This window comes from Coregonus lavaretus (assembly GCF_964263955.1).
Source record: "Coregonus lavaretus genome assembly, chromosome: 25".
Lineage (NCBI taxonomy): Eukaryota > Metazoa > Chordata > Actinopteri > Salmoniformes > Salmonidae > Coregonus > Coregonus lavaretus.
The window spans coordinates 4,409,490-4,429,203 of record NC_140012.1 but is presented as its reverse complement, the minus strand read 5'-3'; the positions used below and the strand labels follow the sequence as shown (position 1 = coordinate 4,429,203).

Sequence of the window (19,714 nt, the reverse complement as noted above, 5' to 3'; positions counted from 1 at the left end):
TGATAAAGATAAACCTGCCACAATGGAGAAGAGGCTACCTCAAGCTGCCTCCTCAAACATCACAGTAATGAGATTCCTGGATCAATAGCCATTCAGCCACCAGAGTGAAAGAAAACCAGAGCACAAATGATCTCCATTCAACTATGACCTTTATGTTCTTGATGCCATTCTCCTTGTGTGCATCCTTATTACAAAATCATGTATTTCTCTGCAAGATAATGATGATTGTGAGCCTCAAATTTGGCAGATAGGCGGGCCTATAGAACGCTAGCCAAGAAAAAGGTAGACTAGAGAGAGTCCTGTGATGCTGGTGAAAAATTACATCAAGGGTGAAGGGACTTTGCAGTGGCATGGTGGGGGAGGGGTCGCTCAGACGGCCTGCCTGCCTATAAGGAGATGTACTCTGCACAATCTCTCTCTGACTCACGCACTCATCGTCACTCCCATGCTGTCCATGGCTCTCTGAGCCTGCACTTGTGGGGCTTCTCGGCTCCCCGACCACACAATCAATCATGCTTCACTGCTGCATATCACATCTTACTGTAAATTACCCTCTCATGTATGGTATCCCGGTGCAAAATGCAGAAATGAATTTGAATGATTTCATAATGTAATTGTACATCTTGAATTTGTGTTATTGTATCATGTGCAAAACACATAAGAAAGGCATTTCAAATGCAACATGTTTGTTGGGGAATTTAGTCACTCAATGTCACTTTCAACAATGCAAATAAGAAGCATATGATATAGTTGTTAAGAAAAAGTGATGTTACATATTTTCCCTAATTTCCAAGGAGAAAGGCAATAACCCATTTTAAAACCCAGAGCATCCACACCCTTCTCCCACTTCTCCCATCATTTCATCCTTGATTCTGAAGGTAGAATGCCTAGCTAGATATCAAAGGGAAACCCTGCAGCGGAGCACACCAAGAGACTAAAATAGGGGATGACCTTAAAAAAAGAATGGACAGAATCCAGAGATAAACCATTTACTTTGCATGGGTTAAGTCAGAAATATATCCAATTGTTTATTTGTAATTTAAATTCAGTTTGATGTGCTGCAGTAAATCATTATTAGAGTTACTTGCTAGCGCCTCCCAATGAGGGCGCTTCCCCTACATACAGTAGATGATGGGGTTTGGCCAGTCACGTCATATTTTCTGCTTCACCATTTTGTCCTCCTCCTACGCCGGGTATTTATCAGAAGATTCGTGACTAGTCCATTTACATTGCTAGTTAGCTACATACGTTTCTCCGTTCAGAGCTAAAGACCGTGGCATTCGATAGGTTTAGTCGGTAAGCCATTAAGGGAAACAGCAATATCCGTTTTGTAAATCGTTTTTTTTTTTTTTTACTGTGAGAGAATGTCGTCCGAAAGCCCCGAATACGCTCCGTTCTTCGCAGTGATGGGTGCCTCTGCAGCTATGGTTTTCAGCGGTAATTATCACACAATTCAATTACTATATTTACCATATAACTGCATCAAAATTATTATTTGTCCAAATGTAAACCGCATATTTCTTTAATGCCTGAAACCAGCCCAGAAACGGTTAGCGTGACAGCACACGAGCTAGCCAACTAGCTACATAGCAAGCTAGCCTAGTTTACTAGCTACATAGCTAACTTAGCGTATACGCACTTGAGTCGTATCTGCGTAGTGAATGTTAGCTAACTTTTATCGAAACTGTCGTTTTCTAATAACTACCCAGTTCAGTAAAAATACTAGCCAGATAAACCTAACGTTAGTCGGACAGTTAACCAAGGGATGGAGTAGGAAGAGATTCCATGAATTGTCATTGGGATATGTCACATTAGCTTGACAACAATAACTTGCTATTCAAGTTGCCCAGTATGTTGTTAAACTGTCATTACCAGTATCCACACCTTCAAATGAATGCGTTTGATATGAAATGTGTGCGTCTCAATTATTTTTGTCGGGTTTAAGCTGCTTTGCGACATGCGCAATAGTATACCACAATTCGACTAGCTTGTTTACAGCTGCACTAGGGTCAGACAACATTCCCGTGACACCCAAGGAGCTGTCAAGAGATATGGCTCTAAAAATGTACCTCAATCCAGGGATGTACTCCGAATTGTCCCATTATCCCAACTTTTTACCTGAAAACTGTCCCTTTCAACCTCATACTAGGCACTCAAGCCACAGCAGCCATTTTGGATTAGCAGTGTCAGCCAATCAGCTCCTTTGTTGTTCAACACAACCTCGGCTGTTGCTACTGCTAGCTAGCATGAAGACGAAAAATGCAGTTTACTTAAAAAAGCAGTCTTTCAATCTTGGTGTAACAGTTCGGGGTACATCCCTGAATTGGGGTACGTTTTCTGAGCCATATCCACGGTGTCTTAATATATACAGGAATGCTGTCCGACATCAGTGCAGCTGTTAGGAAGCGGGTTGGATCTGCTTTGTGCATAGTGCTACTAGCTTAGGCTAGCGGTTCATAACGAAGGCACGTGGGATGGCCTATTAATAGTGAATCTTTACCATTAGTGTCAGATTTTTTGTTTATATAACTGATACTCTGAAGAATAGTAGTACAACTGTGCACAGTAAGGGTAACCAGCTAGTCTGGCTAACACCTAGCCAACTCTCAAAGTCCTCAAAGCTCCCAGACAGGCTAATAACCAGCAGGTAGTGCTGAGCGATTAACCAATATTTTGGTAATTTTTCTGTTTTTAAACAACTAATTGACCTTGGTTAAATTATTAGAAATCTTTTTTTTTTGTGTCAACGCAATGCACAGTTTCTCTAGAGATACAGTATATATATACAAGAGTATGTGGACACATCTTCAAATTAGTGTATTCGGCTATTTCAGCCACACCCATTGCTGACAGGTGTATAAAATCGAGCACATGGCCATGCAATCTCCATAGACAAACATGGGCAGTAGAATGGCCTTAATTAAGAGCTGAGTGACTTTCAACGTGGCACCGTCATAGGATGGCACCTTTCCAACAAGTCAGTTTAAGTTTCTTCCCTGCTAGAGCTGCCCCGGTCAACTATAATTGCTATTATTGTGAAGTGGAAACGTCAAGGAGCAACAACGGCTCACCGCGAAGTGATAGGCCATACAAGCTCACAAACCGGGACTGCCGAGTGCTGTAGCGCGTAAAAATAGTCTGTCCTCGTTTGCAACACTCACTACTGAGTTCCAAACTGCCTCTGGGAGCAACGTCAGCGTAATAACTGTTAGTCGGGAGCTTCATTAAATGGGTTTCCATAGACGAGCATCGGCTGGAGTGGTGTAAAGCTCGCCGCCATTGGACTCTGGAGCAGTGGGAACGTGTTCTCTGGTGTGATGAATCACGCTTCATCATCTGGCAGTCCAACTGATTAATCTAGGTTTGGCGGATGCCAGGAGCACGCTACCTGCCCGAATGCATAGTGTCAACTGTAAAGTTTGGTGAAGGGAAATTTTTATGCTACAGCATACAATGACATTCTAGACGATTCTGTGCTTCCAACTTTGTGGCAACAGTTTGGGGAAGGCCCTTTCCTGTTTTAACATGACAATGCCCCCTTGCACAAAGCGAGGTCCATACAGAAATGGTTTGTCGAGATCGGTGTGGAAGAAATTTACTGGCCTACACAGAGCCCTGACCCCCTGATCAAGCCCGAACTGTGCCATGTAGTAGGTAGTTGTAGTTTCCAACAGGCCAATATTCTACGTAGTTTAGCGCAGAAAATGTGGTAATTAACTACAATGACCAGCAACCCATTGCGCGCCTTCTTCTCCAGTCTGAGACGGAAAGAAGAGACAGTAGAACGTGATCGGGAGGGAGAGAGCGAGCAGATTCTTCGTGAGGTATCTCTACCTGAAAATACATGATCAAAGATTGATAGTTGGTATTCAGCAGTCATAAAAGTATGCCTTACTTTGAAGAACTACTAAAATAGTGTTTTTGTCAGACAGCATAGGCAGCAGCTCTATAGAGATGAGCTTGGAATGAAATAGTAGTCATCAAATAAGCCTAAAACAAATGTAATCTACACAACTGAAATGTTTTATTAAAGTAATGTGAGTAAATTAATAAGCAGTAATGGGCAGTCGCTAACATTCATGGGACTTTTATTAATTATTTTATTCTGTGTTACAGCATTCAAACCACATATTACATGGAAAAACAGAAATTGAAGACTGTGCTATCTTTTTTTAACACCGACCTAAAAAGCACTAATCGCTCAGCACTACCTGTAGGAGAACACGCTAAAGTGATGAGACAAAACATTTAGGCAATGCCATCGTTTGAGCCCCTTCGTATGAACAATTCCATGTAAATTCGGGTGATACGAATGCTGCTGCATAGAAATTGACCACTTGTGGACCAATTAATTTATATAGCCCTAAGCTAATTTGAAATAAACTGCTGGAGACATTCTTGAATCTAAGGAGAATGAGATTTGAGATAAGATCACATGATTGGACTTTGATTATGATTTGGAATGTCCAAGTAGCCAATGATTTAGAAAGTGCATTCATGGTGGAGACCTATACACACAACCTACCACTAAACCACAATTAATAGATACGATTTTACCACATTTATGACCAATGTGCATGTTCAGTTGAAATAATGTCAGAGGCGAGACATTGGCAACAGTGGATTCATTTGATCGCTCGCTCATATCCTTAATGGCCTCGGGCAAGTGACGGCGTAGAAACAACTGTCTAGTGATCTTGAGTCTTCCGTGTGACAAATAAGGACAGGGATGTATAAGTATTGTCTTAGATTTTTTTATCTTGTTAGGTCTGATGCATTCACTCAAAGCATTTCCAACAATATGCTTTCTCACAGCGTCGAATTACCAATCAACTGTGCCTATGATTGCAAGAGACATGGTTTGGACTATCACTAGGCCGGAATTAGGAATCGATGTTTAATTTACAATTTCTGTACTGAGTACTGTTTTCTTTATTTAATATTCAAAACTTTTAAGTGCCTTTTTATCTGGTGGGTGGTAGCAGGCGCCCAGTGGAGGGGGCCGACCAGGGACACCGGTGATGATTCAGGCCCAGCAGCATTAAGCATCTTACAGGGTTTCTTTACAGGAAACGTGAGACTGCCATCTTGCGATGTCACTGCATCACCACCACTACCAGATTGAGAAACAATGTGTAAATTACCAGCTTATTTCTTTATTTTGTGAAGTGACTTTTTGATCTACTGATTTGCGTTTGTAAACCATTGCCTATATTGTGCTTCCTATTAAAGTTGAAACTCATGTGCTGCGTATGTATGCCAGTTAGGCTCTAAACCCGTTGTAAAGCTGATTTAATGTGCTTAATTTTATTAGTTATTTTGCCACTTTAGTTGTGATACAAACCTAATCAAAACATATAAGCTCATGGGCTAGGCTACGTGAGGTGTGTGACTATGATTTGAAAAAGTCGCAAAAAAAGGCATTCGTTTCTTGCCTTACTGCACACAAGCTGGGCATCATTCACAAGTGATAATATATCGTTCACAAGTGATAGGCTAATATTGTCACCCATCGCACTACTCTTGATTTAATCTAAAGATTACATATACTAAATAATATATGTGTGAAATTAGTTTTGATTTAGAATGGACCATTATTATGCACTAGTCGGAATAGGGGTAGGGGCAAACATTTTATGTCATCTATGCACTTAAATAGCGAATGGAGGACGCTTTTCCCGTGAATCATTTTTATGCCAGCCAGGTAGGCTAATACTCCTGTTGTAAAGATTAGAAATGTGCTTAATATTAGGAAAGTTGGGAAATAAATATAGTACGCCTAGCCTATAGAAAGCTGATGGGATCCTCCTCTTTTTAATAGAGGCCATCACTCTGTTTTCTCACGCAATTGCATAGCCTATAGAAATGTTGCTCAACATGAGCTCATGGGCTCTCATGAAGTGTTTGATTAGATTTTCGATTACATTCGCAGTGTCAGAGTGATTAGAGGGACAATAGAGTGCTGAGTACCAGGCAGTTATCAAGTTTTGTAGGCTACTAATGACCATCAGCGCTTGGAGAACCCTAATTACCATGACTGCCGGTGTGGTGGTAATACGGTCACTGTAACAGCCTTAGCTGTAACATCAACCCTGTGGATAGACTTCCCTACCATGAGATATTGAGAAAAGTGCTAGGCTATTACACCAGTCTTCAGTAGAGTAAAGGTCTAAATAGGAATATTTCACCATTTTTCAACTTCCTATTCATCTCAGCACCAACCCAACATCAACATGTGAACATGGCACGTTTCTATGTTTTATAGTAAAAAATACAGAGGAAAATAAGTGTTTGCAATGACATCAGCCAATTAGTAGACAATTGGTAGGCAATGCCATAATTGGTTAAAATCACACGATGCACACCGATGTCATTGGAAACACAATTTTCACATATGTTGAATATGAAGTTGAAAGTTTAAGTTGATACTACTTTTTCTTAGAAATACACTACTGTGTGGCACTGTGCCTCACTTAAAATGTGTGAATTGGTTCAATGGTCTGACAAGTTTAGAGCGGAGTAATTTAACCTTGCATACATGGCATCAGTCTTGTGACAAATAAGTCCATGTAGGAAGGAATAGAGGGAAGTAGGGGTCTGGCGGGTGGCTGGCTGCTATGTGCACATTTTAAGGATTTGCCATCCACTTCCCCTAGAGCCATCCATCACACAAAGCTCCAGAGACACCGCCTTCCTTCAGGCTGCCTCGACAATACATGGAGCTCTCTGGACACCTGCATGAAATGTCTTGAGGCTACATGCCAAGGGATGTGTCCCGAAGCAAGTTCAAGGGCTGACAAAACAAATGTTCTTGTTGACTTTACTGTAAACCAAGTAGTCAGTTGGACTGCTTTGTGTTGGGTTAGACGCAACAGCTAGATTGGTGGGATTCCTCCCTACTTTAAGAGATGGATGGATTCATTCATTCAAATTTTATTTGCCACCCGCTGAAAGGGCATATTTGCATTATTCCATGTGAAGTATCTGCAAACTCTTGAAAAACCATGTTGAAATATGTAGACAGTTCAGAAACCCTATTTTTCGCTCTGTAGCTGCTGTGCCAATGCTAGGGCCCTATAAAATATGCGTTGCACACAGAATCCAGACATTAAAACGCAATTCAACAATATTCATAAATGTATTGAACTAAGTAGGAAATCCACTAAATGTATTGAACTTAGAAAATTCATTAATTTGCCAAAGATTATCATAAAACTTGAACAAAAAGCATCAGTGATTCATATTTTCCTTAAACTTTCTGAAGAGGCAATGGCACAGGAATGTCCCTGTCTGTGCGTGATTGTCTACCTCTTTGTGTAGCCGTTAGCGATGATGCTAATGTAATGACAACCGTCTTCTGGTAAATAGAAAGCCTTTCCCAAAAACCTTCTCAATTAAATGTTAGCCTAACTACAAAATAGCCTTTGCAAGAGGTCTTCACGGATCCACCTGTACCAGCGATCTGAGACCGGAGCAGGATCTGGATCCAGAATTCTAAATGTCACGGGTCTGGGTCAGATCAGAAATGATTGTCGCGGGTCTCGGGTACGTGTAATTTTAACTGACTTGTCCGGAAGGGCCTGTACAGATCCAGAGAGAGAGACTTGTGTTTCACGAGAGTGATGCGTATAGCTTGTTGTTGGCCAATCATCAAGTCATCAAAGCAGCAATAGGCTACAGTCATAGAGCCTCCGTGTGTGGCAAGTTGGGATATCTAATCAATGGAAGATGGAATTATGACGGAATTGAAAGTTCAAGGAGAAGGATAGGCTACAACGACCAATAGCAAACAGGTAGGCTGCTACTTAATATTCTGAATGGAGTTGTTTGCAACTGTAGGATGAGAGCGTATGCACTGCAGCCTCAACTAACGTTTGCTAGCTTTACTAGTGTCTCCTGGTTTGATGCAGTCAAGACTGTTACTATGTAATCATATTTGATAAATAACCTAGAAATGGCAGCTTATTAGTCTACTAGCGCGCGAGTCAGCTTGGTTGGTTGCTGTCTCTCCCTCCCTCGTCCCTGCGCCCCGTGTCACTTGCTCACAAGTACGGCCCCTACCCCGCCTGCTAGAGTGGCACCTTTCTCTCCCTCCTTTCGTGCCTTTTCAGCTCAGATGAATAAAGTAGCTTAAATTACTTTTCTGCTGCTTCCCTCACACTGTACAGACGGGGTCTGGATCCGACCAGGTCTATACGGAACGGGTCTATTTGTCCTCGGGTCTGTTCAGAACGGGTCCGGGTGGGAAAGCCCCAGGACCTCTAGCCTATGCCTAACTGCCAGAATGATATCATGATTATTGGCATCAATCCAGTTTCCATTTGTTTTGCTAACTCTGCAACCACATGAGCGCTACAGAAACATGGCTAACCAAGCAGCGGTCTCTGGCTGGTGTACAATTTAATTGAAGGATACTACACCCAAAATTCTACATTTTGTAGATTTTCCCAGACCTCAAAAGTGGTCTTCTGATGTGGTTTAAGCATTGTTGTGGACTTAACATCCATTTTTTGTTTTTTCTATTTAAAAAAAAATAAAAAAGTGTGAAACCTGGAAAAACAAAAGAGAAAATGGAATCAGGCAAAAAAGTCTCAGACCCTGTCCTATTCATTCTGCACACACAAGGACTCACTCATAGAGATAGAGAAAACAGTGGAAGATGAATCCAATGTTCCCTTTAGGACTCATGGAGGCTGACCATGGCCATTCACGAAGGAGCATCGTTGATCCACTGCCCATAACATATTGCTTGGGTTTTGTGGTTCTGTGGTCTGTCTGCAGTGCAAGAGACCTGTTTAAAGAGGTTCAGGCTTCAAGGTCTAGGTAGTCAATCTATAGTGTTTTGTAATATTTACACAGTGAATGCAAATCTCTACATGTAACATGTCTAACTGGCTAATTCACTCCTTCGAGCACAATTTCTCCTAGGCTATTTGATGAAGTCATATTCACATACTGTAGCTATATCCTGGAGCTTCTTAGCACTCCTTGCTGGGTTGAGAGGCAAACTTAATATTGCCCTTTCTCCACCAACACAAATGACCTTGTCCAGTGTCATCCTCCTTGCACAATGCTAAGGGAAGAGTGGCGCAGATTGCAGACACAGTCAGGCAGTGGCTGCTAGTTAGGCTGCATATTAGATGCTCTGGTCAGTCGTAGCCAGCTCTGGGCTGTCAGTTTAGTGTGCGCTCGCTGCGGGTGAGAGCGCGGACTGACGTGGGGGAAATCTCGTCAGCCCAGCCTGCCTCTGATTCACGACCACGGCGGCCTGTCGCCCCCATGCTGCTCTGACATTCTCTCACCGTTATCTAGAGATACATTTAATTTGATCCTCCAGTCGGCTGACCAGTTACCGACCGAGCACATCCATTTTTAGAGGCCTAAGAGAGTATTGATTTTATAATAATAATAATAATATGCCATTTAGCAGACGCTTTTATCCAAAGCGACTTGCAGTCATGCGTGCATACATTTTTTTTGTGTATGGGTGGTCCCGGGGATCGAACCCACTACCTTGGCGTTACAAGCGCCGTGCTCTACCAGCTGCGCTACAGAGGACCACCATTTTATCACAACACTGTTCTTCCTCGGTTTCTCTGCCTCTCCTGCAGACGTCGGCACTCTGTGACGTCTCTGGCTGTCTGCATGCTGGTCTGTGTCGTCTCGAGCCGCCTGTCGACGTGCTGATTCTGCTGGGCCTCTATTACATTAGAGTGCCCTGCTGCCTCTTGTCATGTCAAAATGTTCCCAACTAAAAGTGTTCCCAATTCAATTGTCTATTCATTTTCATGTTCTAATTGTTCTCGGTTCTGACTTCAGACATGTCCCGTGAAGCTTGTGGGCGAAGAGCAAAATGGACAACGCGTTTGTGAGTCAGTTTTTTAGACCTGGGTCCACATAGTTATAATTGGTACGCCGAGGGGTTTGACTTCGGACTAGTCCCGTGAATTTTGTGGGTGTCGTAGAGCAAAAAGGGCAACACGTTCGTGTTTGAGACTCTCAGCTTTTTAGAACTGGGTCCAATAGTTTCTAGCTCAAACGGTTCAGACGTTACATACGTTTTCAAACATAACGTCACAATTGATCAGAACACAGAGCTATCCGAACGTGAACATTTTCACGCTGGGAACATTTTTACATGACACCGGTTAGCGCTGTCTTAAAAATGTAATCTATTTATTTATTGAGTGCTGTCGGACGCTGACGATGTGACATCGGATTGTTTCTGTGGCGGCTGGTGCTGGTTTGTATCCCTTTAACAGCTACTTCTGCTGCTGGTTGCCTCTGGAGGGATGTGATATTCTGCTGTTCTCTGAAGTCAGCAGCTCCCTGTATGGAGAACCTAATGAGTCTGTTCTTCAGGCAGGGACTGGTAGGAGGAGTGATTTAGATTCGTGCTGCTCTGGCACAGGATGAAAACACTCAGCCTGATTTGAAAGCCATGAAATGGAATGAACAGGGTTAACCTCAGCTCTCCATTCCCTGTGGGTACTATGGGTTGAGGTGAAGAGAATTGGCCCTGAACCGTAGCTGTTAAATGGAATAGTGGTTTGAGATCCGCAGTCAAGCACATTATCAGTGGTTAGGCAATGCCAATGTGGGAGAAAACAACATGATGCTGGTAATTTCCTCATACACAAGAATTTTCCAGCTGTAGCTACATTGCCCTTGTACAGGGAACATAAACTGTGAGTTGTGAATTTGTTACCTAATCCTCGATTTCAGTTCCTCCATGTTGCTCAACTCTGTATTCTACTCTATTTGTACATTGATCTAATCACATAATTAAATAGTACATAATTATTCCATGGTATTGTTGAATACTCCTTTCTGATTGTCTTGAAGGGCATTCTAGAGTGTGCATTATTTCCCTATATTATTGCACGGTAGAATTCAATGGCTCATTGTTTATTTTTACATGTTTTGTTTTGAGCTGCTTTTTAAAGCAAAGGTTGAATTGAAAACAGTATTACTATTGTTGAATTCGATTTTCATAATAGCAAGCTAGGACTGATGGTTTGGTTAGCTAAACTAGCAAGTCTGTTTGTTAGATTACCACAGCAACTACTGTAGCTATCTAGTAAACTTACTTTTGGTAATGTAGTGTAGCTAGTATGTGGACACCTGCTCGTCAAACATCTCATTCCAAAATCATGGGCATTAATATGGAGTTTCCCCCATATTAATGCATGGTGATCTTAGGCTTGTGTGCGGCTGCTCGGCCATGGAAACCCATTTCATGACGCTCCCGACGAACAGTTCTTATGCTGACATTGCTTCCAGAGGCAGTTTGGAACTCTGTAGTGAGTGTTGCAACCGAGGATTTTTACGCACTTCAGCACTCGGCGGTCCTGTTCTGTGAGCTTGTGTGGCCTACCACTTTGCGGCTGAGATGTTGTTGCTCCTAGAAGTTTCCACTTCACAATAACAGCACTTACAGTTGACCGGGGCAGCTCTAGCAGGGCATAAATTTGAAGGACTGACTTGTTGGAAAGGTGGCATCCTACGGCGGTGCCATGTTGAAAGTCACTGAGCTCTTCAGTAAGAACATTCTACTGCAAATGTTTGTCTATGGAGATTGCATGGATGTGTGCTCGATTTTATTCACCTGTCAGTGGCTGAAATGGCCAAATTCACTAATTTGAAGGGTTGTCCACATACTTTTGTGTATATATAGTGTACTTCAGTGGATGTTGAACACATTTCCACTGGCAAATTTAATTAATTTCTAGTGTTAAATTATAGCCATGGTATAAAGAGGATCTATGGGTTCTTTGGAAAATAATGTAACTCGGTTAGCACGTCGTGGAACACACTTTCCACGTCGTTCATTATTTTCCATAGAACCCATAGCCCCTTGTTGATTTATCCCTTACGTGTTCAATTATTTACTATAGTGTTATATTGTATTACTATAGTATTATATGGATCTAATACTCTCTCTCCCTCTCCTCCACCAGCCTTGGGAGCAGCCTATGGCACAGCTAAGAGTGGAACAGGGATTGCTGCCATGTCGGTGATGAGGCCGGAGCTCATCATGAAGTCTATCATCCCCGTGGTCATGGCGGGTATCATAGCCATCTACGGCCTGGTAGTAGCGGTGCTCATCGCTAACAACATCTCCGAGAAGGTCACCCTCTACAAGTGAGTCTGACATCTCCCACTTCCATTAATTTCTTGAAATTGGCTGTATTTGCATTTCCCCTCGATTCCTAATACTACAAGGTGAGGAACTTATAACAGGCTCTGAGGCAATTGGTCCATTAATCCATTACACCTGACATTTAATATTAGATCAAATCTATATACCATGGAAATGGTAGTTTTATTGCCCAATATTTTGTAATTGTCTTTCATTGAAAACATCTCATCTTACTTTTGTCATTGTTCATTCTGTATCACATAGAAACCCTGTCCACTGTATTGATCCTATGGTAATCCTCTCTGTGTTGTAGGAGTTTCCTCCACCTGGGTGCTGGGCTGAGTGTGGGCTTGAGCGGGCTGGCAGCTGGCTTTGCAATTGGTATCGTAGGTGACGCGGGCGTTAGGGGCACGGCCCAGCAGCCCCGGCTCTTCGTGGGCATGATCCTCATCTTGATCTTCGCAGAGGTCCTCGGGCTCTACGGTCTCATCGTGGCCCTCATCCTGTCCACTAAATAAACCATCAACCTCTCCACCAAAATCTCTTTTATGTTGCTGCTGGAGAAAAAAAAGAAGAGTAAAACTGAATTTAAAAAATTTAAACTTATGACAAAATAAGTATATGTGTGTGTGCCGAATGTGGAAAATAATGATATAATTAGAAATGGCTCCATAAATATGGTCTTATCTCTACAATGTGTACAGTCGTCCCGATTTTGATAGTCAAATGCAATGTAGTGATTTGTCTGTCCTGTGTGTTGCAAAATGTATGAAGATTCCCTTTCCCCCCACTGGTTTTACAGCCTCCAGGCTTGCCAGGTTTCTTGCTGGTTTCTGCCTCTGGTCTTAGAGAGCTGACCAAAGGGCCCCACTGCTTTTTCTCCTGCATTGATTTGGGAGTTTACATGACTTCTGCATTTAATGTCTGAGGCTCCATTTGTAAAGAAAGAAATATGTATGGACTTGGCTTTGTTTTGTGTTTTTTTTTTCTTTTTTCTATCTTATTTATAAATGTTTAAATGGAGCAAAAATCTTTAATTCCCCATGATATATACAGACATGCGTACATATAAATATATCTATAGATAGATTTAATGCACTGTGGGTTAATTGTGATGTGGGTTGGAATTCCTCTGGATGTATTACTTGGTTTAAAATTAAGATTGCCTTTAGTGTGTGGCTGGTGGAGTGGGAGTTTTGTGTGTAACTGTATTTTAATCATAATGAAAACATTCTCGAAACACTTCAATGTTTTCCTGTAGTACCGCTGTTTGATTGCATTAAAGGTGTGTGCCCAGTGTTGGGTCTCACAAGTGTAATTTTCAAAACTTTAGCAGCTTCATCCCGCTCATCTGTAGATTTTTCATCACACATCGCTTCCATTAAACGTGCATGGAGTTATAGTTTTTAGTTGAAAATTCCTTGTACTTCGCCATACTGTCTGTACCATAGTGTAATTCAAATGGGTAGCCAGGTGATGTTTTGGTGTAGGAATTTATTTTCACTTAAGTTATAACAGGTAATTTCCTTGAGATATGGGTTATTTTCAAGGTGATGTTGAATTGAGCTAAATGGTACCCATTTTTCATGTTATCTTCAATTTGATTAAAAATAACCTTTATTGTAATTTAAATTAATTACATCTCACATTGTGATCAATTACAGAAATCATTTAATGAATTGTTTTGGCTCTTTTGTTGATAAATTGTATTTTTGTTATAAATCATACTTAATTTCTCTCAGGATGCTGAACGTTGTCATTCTTCATACAATGGTTAACACCTCTGTTGTCATCAAAGATTCACCTCTTTAGATAGCAAACACACCAGAGCACCTGACAGTCGAGTGTACGTGAAAGCAGCGGGTGGCCATCCTATTGCCTCTGACCAGAAGATCGGCGGTCACTTTCAATTAATTTCCCAACGATTCTACATGTTGAATCACCACCGTTCATCGACATGCGCACTCATTACAAAGATTGGATTTGATTAATTATTTGGTAACTCAGCTGCTCAGAACTGGGAGAAATCAAATCGGAAGTCTGTATAGTGGAACATGTGGAATTTTGTGATAGGATTTGTGGCTGTCTAGATAGAATGTTCAGCTGTCCATTCGTTTACAATGGGTGTCAAACTCGACTACCCCTCATCACTGTCAAACGCTCCCTAAAAGACTTCAGCGAGCAGGCCTTTCTAATTGACCTGGCCCGGGTATCCTGGATGGATATTGACCTCATTCTGTCTGTAGAGGATGCCTGGATGTTCTTCAAAAGTGCTTTCCTCTCCATCTTAAATAAGCATGCCCCATTCAAAAAATGCAGAACTAAGAACAGATATAGCCCCTGGTTTACCTCAGACTTGACTGCCCTTGACCAGCACAAAAACATCCTGTGGCGTACTGCATTAGCATAGAACAGCCCCCGCTATATGCAACTTTTCAGGGAAGTCAGGAACCAATAAACACAATCAGTTAGGAAAGCAAAGGCTAGCTTTTTCGAACAGAAGTTTGCATCCTGTAGCACTAACTCCAAAAGGTTTTGGGACACTAAAGTCCATGGAGAATAAGAGCACATCCTCCCAGCTACCCACTGCACTGAGGCTAGGAAAAACTGTCACCACCGATAAATCTACGATAATATAGAATTTCAATAAGCATTTTGCTACGGCTGGCCATGCTTTCCACCTGGCTACCCCTACCCCGGCCACCAGCTCTGCACCCCCCCAGATAGCTGATGTCCTGAAAGAGCTGCTACATCTGGACCCCTACAAATCAACTGGGCTAAAATTTGCAGCAGAAATTGTCGCAACCCCTATTACTAGCGTGTTCAACCTCTCTCGTATCGTCTGAGATCCCCAGAGATTGGAAAGCTGCCGCGGTCATCCCCCTCTTCAAAGGGGTGACACTTTAGATCCAAACTGTTACAGACCTACAGTATCTCACAAAAGTGAGTACACCCCTCACATTTTTGTAAATATTTGAGTATATATTTTCATATGACAACACTGAAGAAATGACACTTTGCTACAATGTAAAGTAGTGAGTGTACAGCTTGTATAACAGTGTAAATTTGCTGTCCCCTCAAAATAACTCAACACACAGCCATTAATGTCTAAACCGCTGGCAACAAAAGTGAGTACACCCCTAAGTGAAAATGTCCAAATTGGGCCCAATTAGCCATTTTCCCTCCCCGGTGTCATGTGACTCGTTAGTGTTACAAGGTCTCAGGTGTGAATGGGGAGCAGGTGTGTTAAATTTGGTGTCATCACTCTCACACTCCCTCATACTGGTCACTGGAAGTTCAACATGGCACCTCATGGTAAAGAACTCTCTGAGGATCTGAAAAAAAGAATTGTTGCTCTACCTAAAGATGGCCTGGGCTATAGGAAGATTGCCAAGACCCTGAAACTGAGCTTCAGCACGGTGGCCAAGACCATACAGCGGTTTAACAGGACAGGTTCCACTCAGAACAGGCCTCGCCATGGTCGACCAAAGAAGTTGGGTGCACGTGCTTAGCGTCATATCCAGAGGTTGTCTTTGGGAAATAGACGTATGAGTGCTGCCAGCATTGCTGCAGAGGTTGAAGGGGTGGGGGGTCAGCCTGTCAGTGCTCAGACCATACACCGCACACTGCATCAAATTGGTCTGCATGGCTGTCGTCCCAGAAGGAAGCCTCTTCTAAAGATGATGCACAAGAAAGCCCGCAAACAGTTTGCTGAAGACAAGCAGACTAAGGGCATGGATTACTGGAACCATGTCCTGTGGTCTGATGAGACCAAAATAAACTTATTTGGTTCAGATTGTGTCAAGCGAGTGTGGCGGCAACCAGGTGAGGAGTACAAAGACAAGTGTGTCTTGCCTACAGTCAAGCATGGTGGTGGGAGTGTCATGGTCTGGGGCTGCATGAGTGTTGCCGGCACTTGGGAACTACAGTTCATTGAGGGAACCATGAATGCCAACATGTACTGTGACATACTGAAGCAGAGCATGATCCCCTCCCTTCGGAGACTGGGCCTCAGGGCAGTATTCCAACATGATAACGACCCCAAACACACCTTCAAGACGACCACTGCCTTGCTAAAGAAGCTGAGGGTAAAAGTGACGGACTGGCCAAGCATGTCTCCAGACCTAAACCCTATTGAGCATCTGTGGGGCATCCTCAAACGGAAGGTGGAGGAGTGCAAGGTCTCTAACATCCACCAGCTCCGTGATGTCGTCATGGTGGAGTGGAAGAGGACTCCAGTGGCAACCTGTGAAGCTCTGGTGAACTCCATGCCCAAGAGAGTTAAGGCGGTGCTCGAAAATGATGGTGGCCACACAAAATATTGACACTTTGGGCCCAATTTGGACATTTTCACTTAGGGGTGTACTCACTTTTGTTGCCAGCGGTTTAAACATGAATGGCTGTGTGTTGAGTTATTTTGAGGGGACAGCAAATTTACACTGTGATACAAGCTGTACACTCACTACTGTACATTGTAGCAAAGTGTCATTTCTTCAGTGTTGTCACATGAAAATATATACATTTTACATTTTCGTCATTTAGCAGACGCTCTTATCCAGAGCGACTTACAAATTGGTGCATTCACCTTATGATAGCCAGTGGGACAACCACTTTACAATATTATTATTATTATTATTATTATTATTATTGGGGGGGGTGGGGTAGGGGGGGGGGTTAGAAGGATTACTTTATCCTATCCCAGGTATTCCTTAAAGAGGTGGGGTTTCAAGTGTCTCCGGAAGGTGGTGAGTGACTCCGCTGTCCTGGCGTCGTGAGGGAGCTTGTTCCACCATTGGGGTGCCAGAGCAGCGAACAGTTTTGACTGGGCTGAGCGGGAACAGCAGGCCAGAGGTGGATGAACGCAATGCCCTTGTTTGGGTGTAGGGACTGATCAGAGCCTGAAGGTACGGCGGTGCCGTTCCCCTCACAGCTCCGTAGGCAAGCACCATGGTCTTCACAATACTGACAACAGATCAGCTCCTAGAGAGATATTCTCACCTATGGCTGCAAATATCTAGGAGGCTTATTATAAATAATACTTACCCAATGAAAATGCACTAAATCACCGATATATTTACTTTATAAGGACTGAATGTTAGGTTAAGGCTACCAAGCTTGCTAGGACAGAACAGATCAGATCAATTAGCACTGAGGTGTGAAGGGAGAGGTGTCAAAGCCCTTGAGCCCAACAATGGCAGGAGAGTTTCAAAGCCTCCCCCACCCAAATGCAGAGGCTTTTGAAGCCCCCATCCATCTGTGCAGAGGTCATTACAATACAGTACCCCTGGATTCATCTCTATTTTGAACTGATATGCAGCCAGGACACTTCAATTGTAAATTACCTCAATAAGAAACAATATTGTTGATTTGATCACATCAGAAGATATCCTCCTCGCAATCTCCAAAATACAACAGCCACAGGACAACTTTGTTCGGACGTCGCAAAGGACCATTCGCCGAAACTGAAGAGATATAGCTAGCTAACAACCTCCTTTTCCACGTGTAAAAAAACGGTGGACAGAGACTTGCTAACTACATTAGCTAGCTAGCTGGGATTTTCTACAAGGAATCTGCCTCCCAAAAAAAGCTTCTCCCAAGTGGGTGTGACACCTACTCCAGTTGCCTGCTGCACTGCTGCTTGGATTCCACCTGGCGATCTGTTCACCGTCTGCCCTGGCCTGTCTCCCCCTGTCTGGTACAGGTACCCCCGCCACACTCCCCCCTCTCATATACTCAAATATTTACAAAAATGTGAGGGGTGTACTCACTTTTGTGAGATACTGTATATCCATCCTGCCCTGCCTTTCGAAAGTATTTGAAAGCCAAGTTAACAAACAGATCACCGACCATTTTGAAACCACTGTACCTTCTCCGCTATGCAATCTGGTTTCTGAGCTGGTGCACCTCAGCCACGCTCAAGGTCCTAAACGATATAATAACCGCGATCGATAAAAGACAGTACTGTGCACCCGTCTTCATCGACCTGGCCAAGGCTTTTTACTCTGTCAATCACCGCATTCTTATTGGCAGACTAAATAGCCTTGGTTTCTCAAATGACTGCCTCGACTGGTTCACCAACTACTTCTCAGATAGAGTTCAATGTGTCAAATTGGAGGGCCTGTTGTCTGGACCTCTGGCAGTCTCTATGGGGGTGCCCCAGGGTTAAATTCTCGGGCCGACTCTATTCTCTGTGTATATCAATGATGTCGCTCTTGCTGCTGGTGACTCTCAGATCCACCTCTACGCAGACGACACCATTTTGTATACATCTGGCTCTTCATTGGACACTGTGTTAACAAACCGCCAAACGAGCTTCAATGCCATACAACACTCCTTCCGTGGCCTACAACTGCTCTTAAATGCTAGTAAAACTAAATGCATGCTCTTAAATCAAACGCTGCTTGCACCCGCCCGCCCGACTAGAATCACTACTCTCGACGGGTCTGACTTAGAATATGTGGACAACTACAAATACCTAGGTGTCTAGTTAGACCGTAAACTCTCCTTCCAGACTCACATTAAGCATCTCCAATCCAAAGTTAAATCTAGAATTGGCTTCCTATTTTGCAAACAAAGCCTCCTTCACTCATGCTGCTAAACATGCCCTCGTAAAACTGACTATCCTACCGATCCTTGACTTCGGCGATGTCATTTACAAAATAGCTTCCAACACTCTACTCAGCAAATTGGATGTAGTCTATCACAGTGCCATCCGTTTTGTCACCAAATCCCCATATACTACCCACCATTGTGACCTGTACGCTCTCGTTGGCTGGCCCTCACTACATATTCGTCGCCAAACCCACTGGCTCCAGGTCATCTATAAATCACTTCTAGGCAAATCCCCGCCTTATCTTAGATCATTGGTCACCATAGCAACACCCACCCGCAGTATGCATTCCAGCAGGTATATCTCACTGGTCATCCCCAAAGCCAACACCTCCTTTGGCTGACATTCCTTCCAGTTCTCTGCTGCAAATGACTGGAACGAACTGCAAAAATCTCTGAAGCTGGAGACACTTATCTCCCTCACTAACTTTAAGCGTCAGTTGTCAGAGCAGCTTACCGATCACTGCACCTGTACCCAGCCCATCTGTAATTAGCCCACCCAACTACCTCATCCCCATATTGTTATTTACATTGTTATTTATTTTGCTCATTTGCACCCCAGTATCTCTATTTGCACATCATCTTCTGCACATCTATCACTCCAGTGTTAATACTAAATTGTAATTATTTTGCACTATGGCCTATTTATTGCCTTAACTCCATAACTTACTACATTTGCACACACTGTATATAGATTTTCTATTGTGTTATTGACTGTACGTTTTGTTTATTCCATATGGAATTCTGTGTTGTTGTTTTTATCGCACTGCTTTGCTTTATCTTGGCCAGGTCGCAGTTGTAAATGAGAACTTGTTCTCAACTGCTTTCCTGATTAAATAAAGGTTAAATAAAATTTAAAAAAATTTAAATGTAGAGTCTAGTGTCTGCTGGTGTTTGTTTTTTCCTTTTAATTAAGACCTAAACAACCAGGTGCGGGGAGTTCCTTACTAATCAGTGACCTCA

At 42.8% G+C, this 19,714-nt stretch overlaps 1 protein-coding gene across 1 annotated transcript; it reads left to right on the top strand.

Annotated features, from left to right (window-relative positions):
• Positions 1 to 1,144: 1,144 nt before the first annotated feature.
• Positions 1,145 to 13,878, top strand: LOC311100336 (V-type proton ATPase 16 kDa proteolipid subunit c). Its single transcript, XM_084141221.1, has 3 exons — positions 1,145 to 1,437; positions 11,961 to 12,144; positions 12,456 to 13,878. Exons 1-3 carry the CDS (start codon positions 1,365 to 1,367, stop codon positions 12,658 to 12,660), a joined length of 462 nt encoding a protein of 153 aa, XP_083997347.1. The 5' UTR covers positions 1,145 to 1,364; the 3' UTR covers positions 12,661 to 13,878.
• The last annotated feature ends 5,836 nt before the right edge of the window (positions 13,879 to 19,714 follow it).

What these genes read in the sequence shown, in the direction of transcription:
- LOC311100336 (XM_084141221.1), top strand. Translation starts at nt 1,365, where the DNA reads ATGTCGTCCGAAAGCCCCGAATACGCTCCGTTCTTCGCAGTGATGGGT. An exon ending in TGCAGCTATGGTTTTCAGCG is followed by an intron (nt 1,438 to 11,960) that starts GTAATTATCACA and finishes CTCCTCCACCAG; the next exon opens with CCTTGGGAGCAGCCTATGGC. An exon ending in GAGAAGGTCACCCTCTACAA is followed by an intron (nt 12,145 to 12,455) that starts GTGAGTCTGACA and finishes TCTGTGTTGTAG; the next exon opens with GAGTTTCCTCCACCTGGGTG.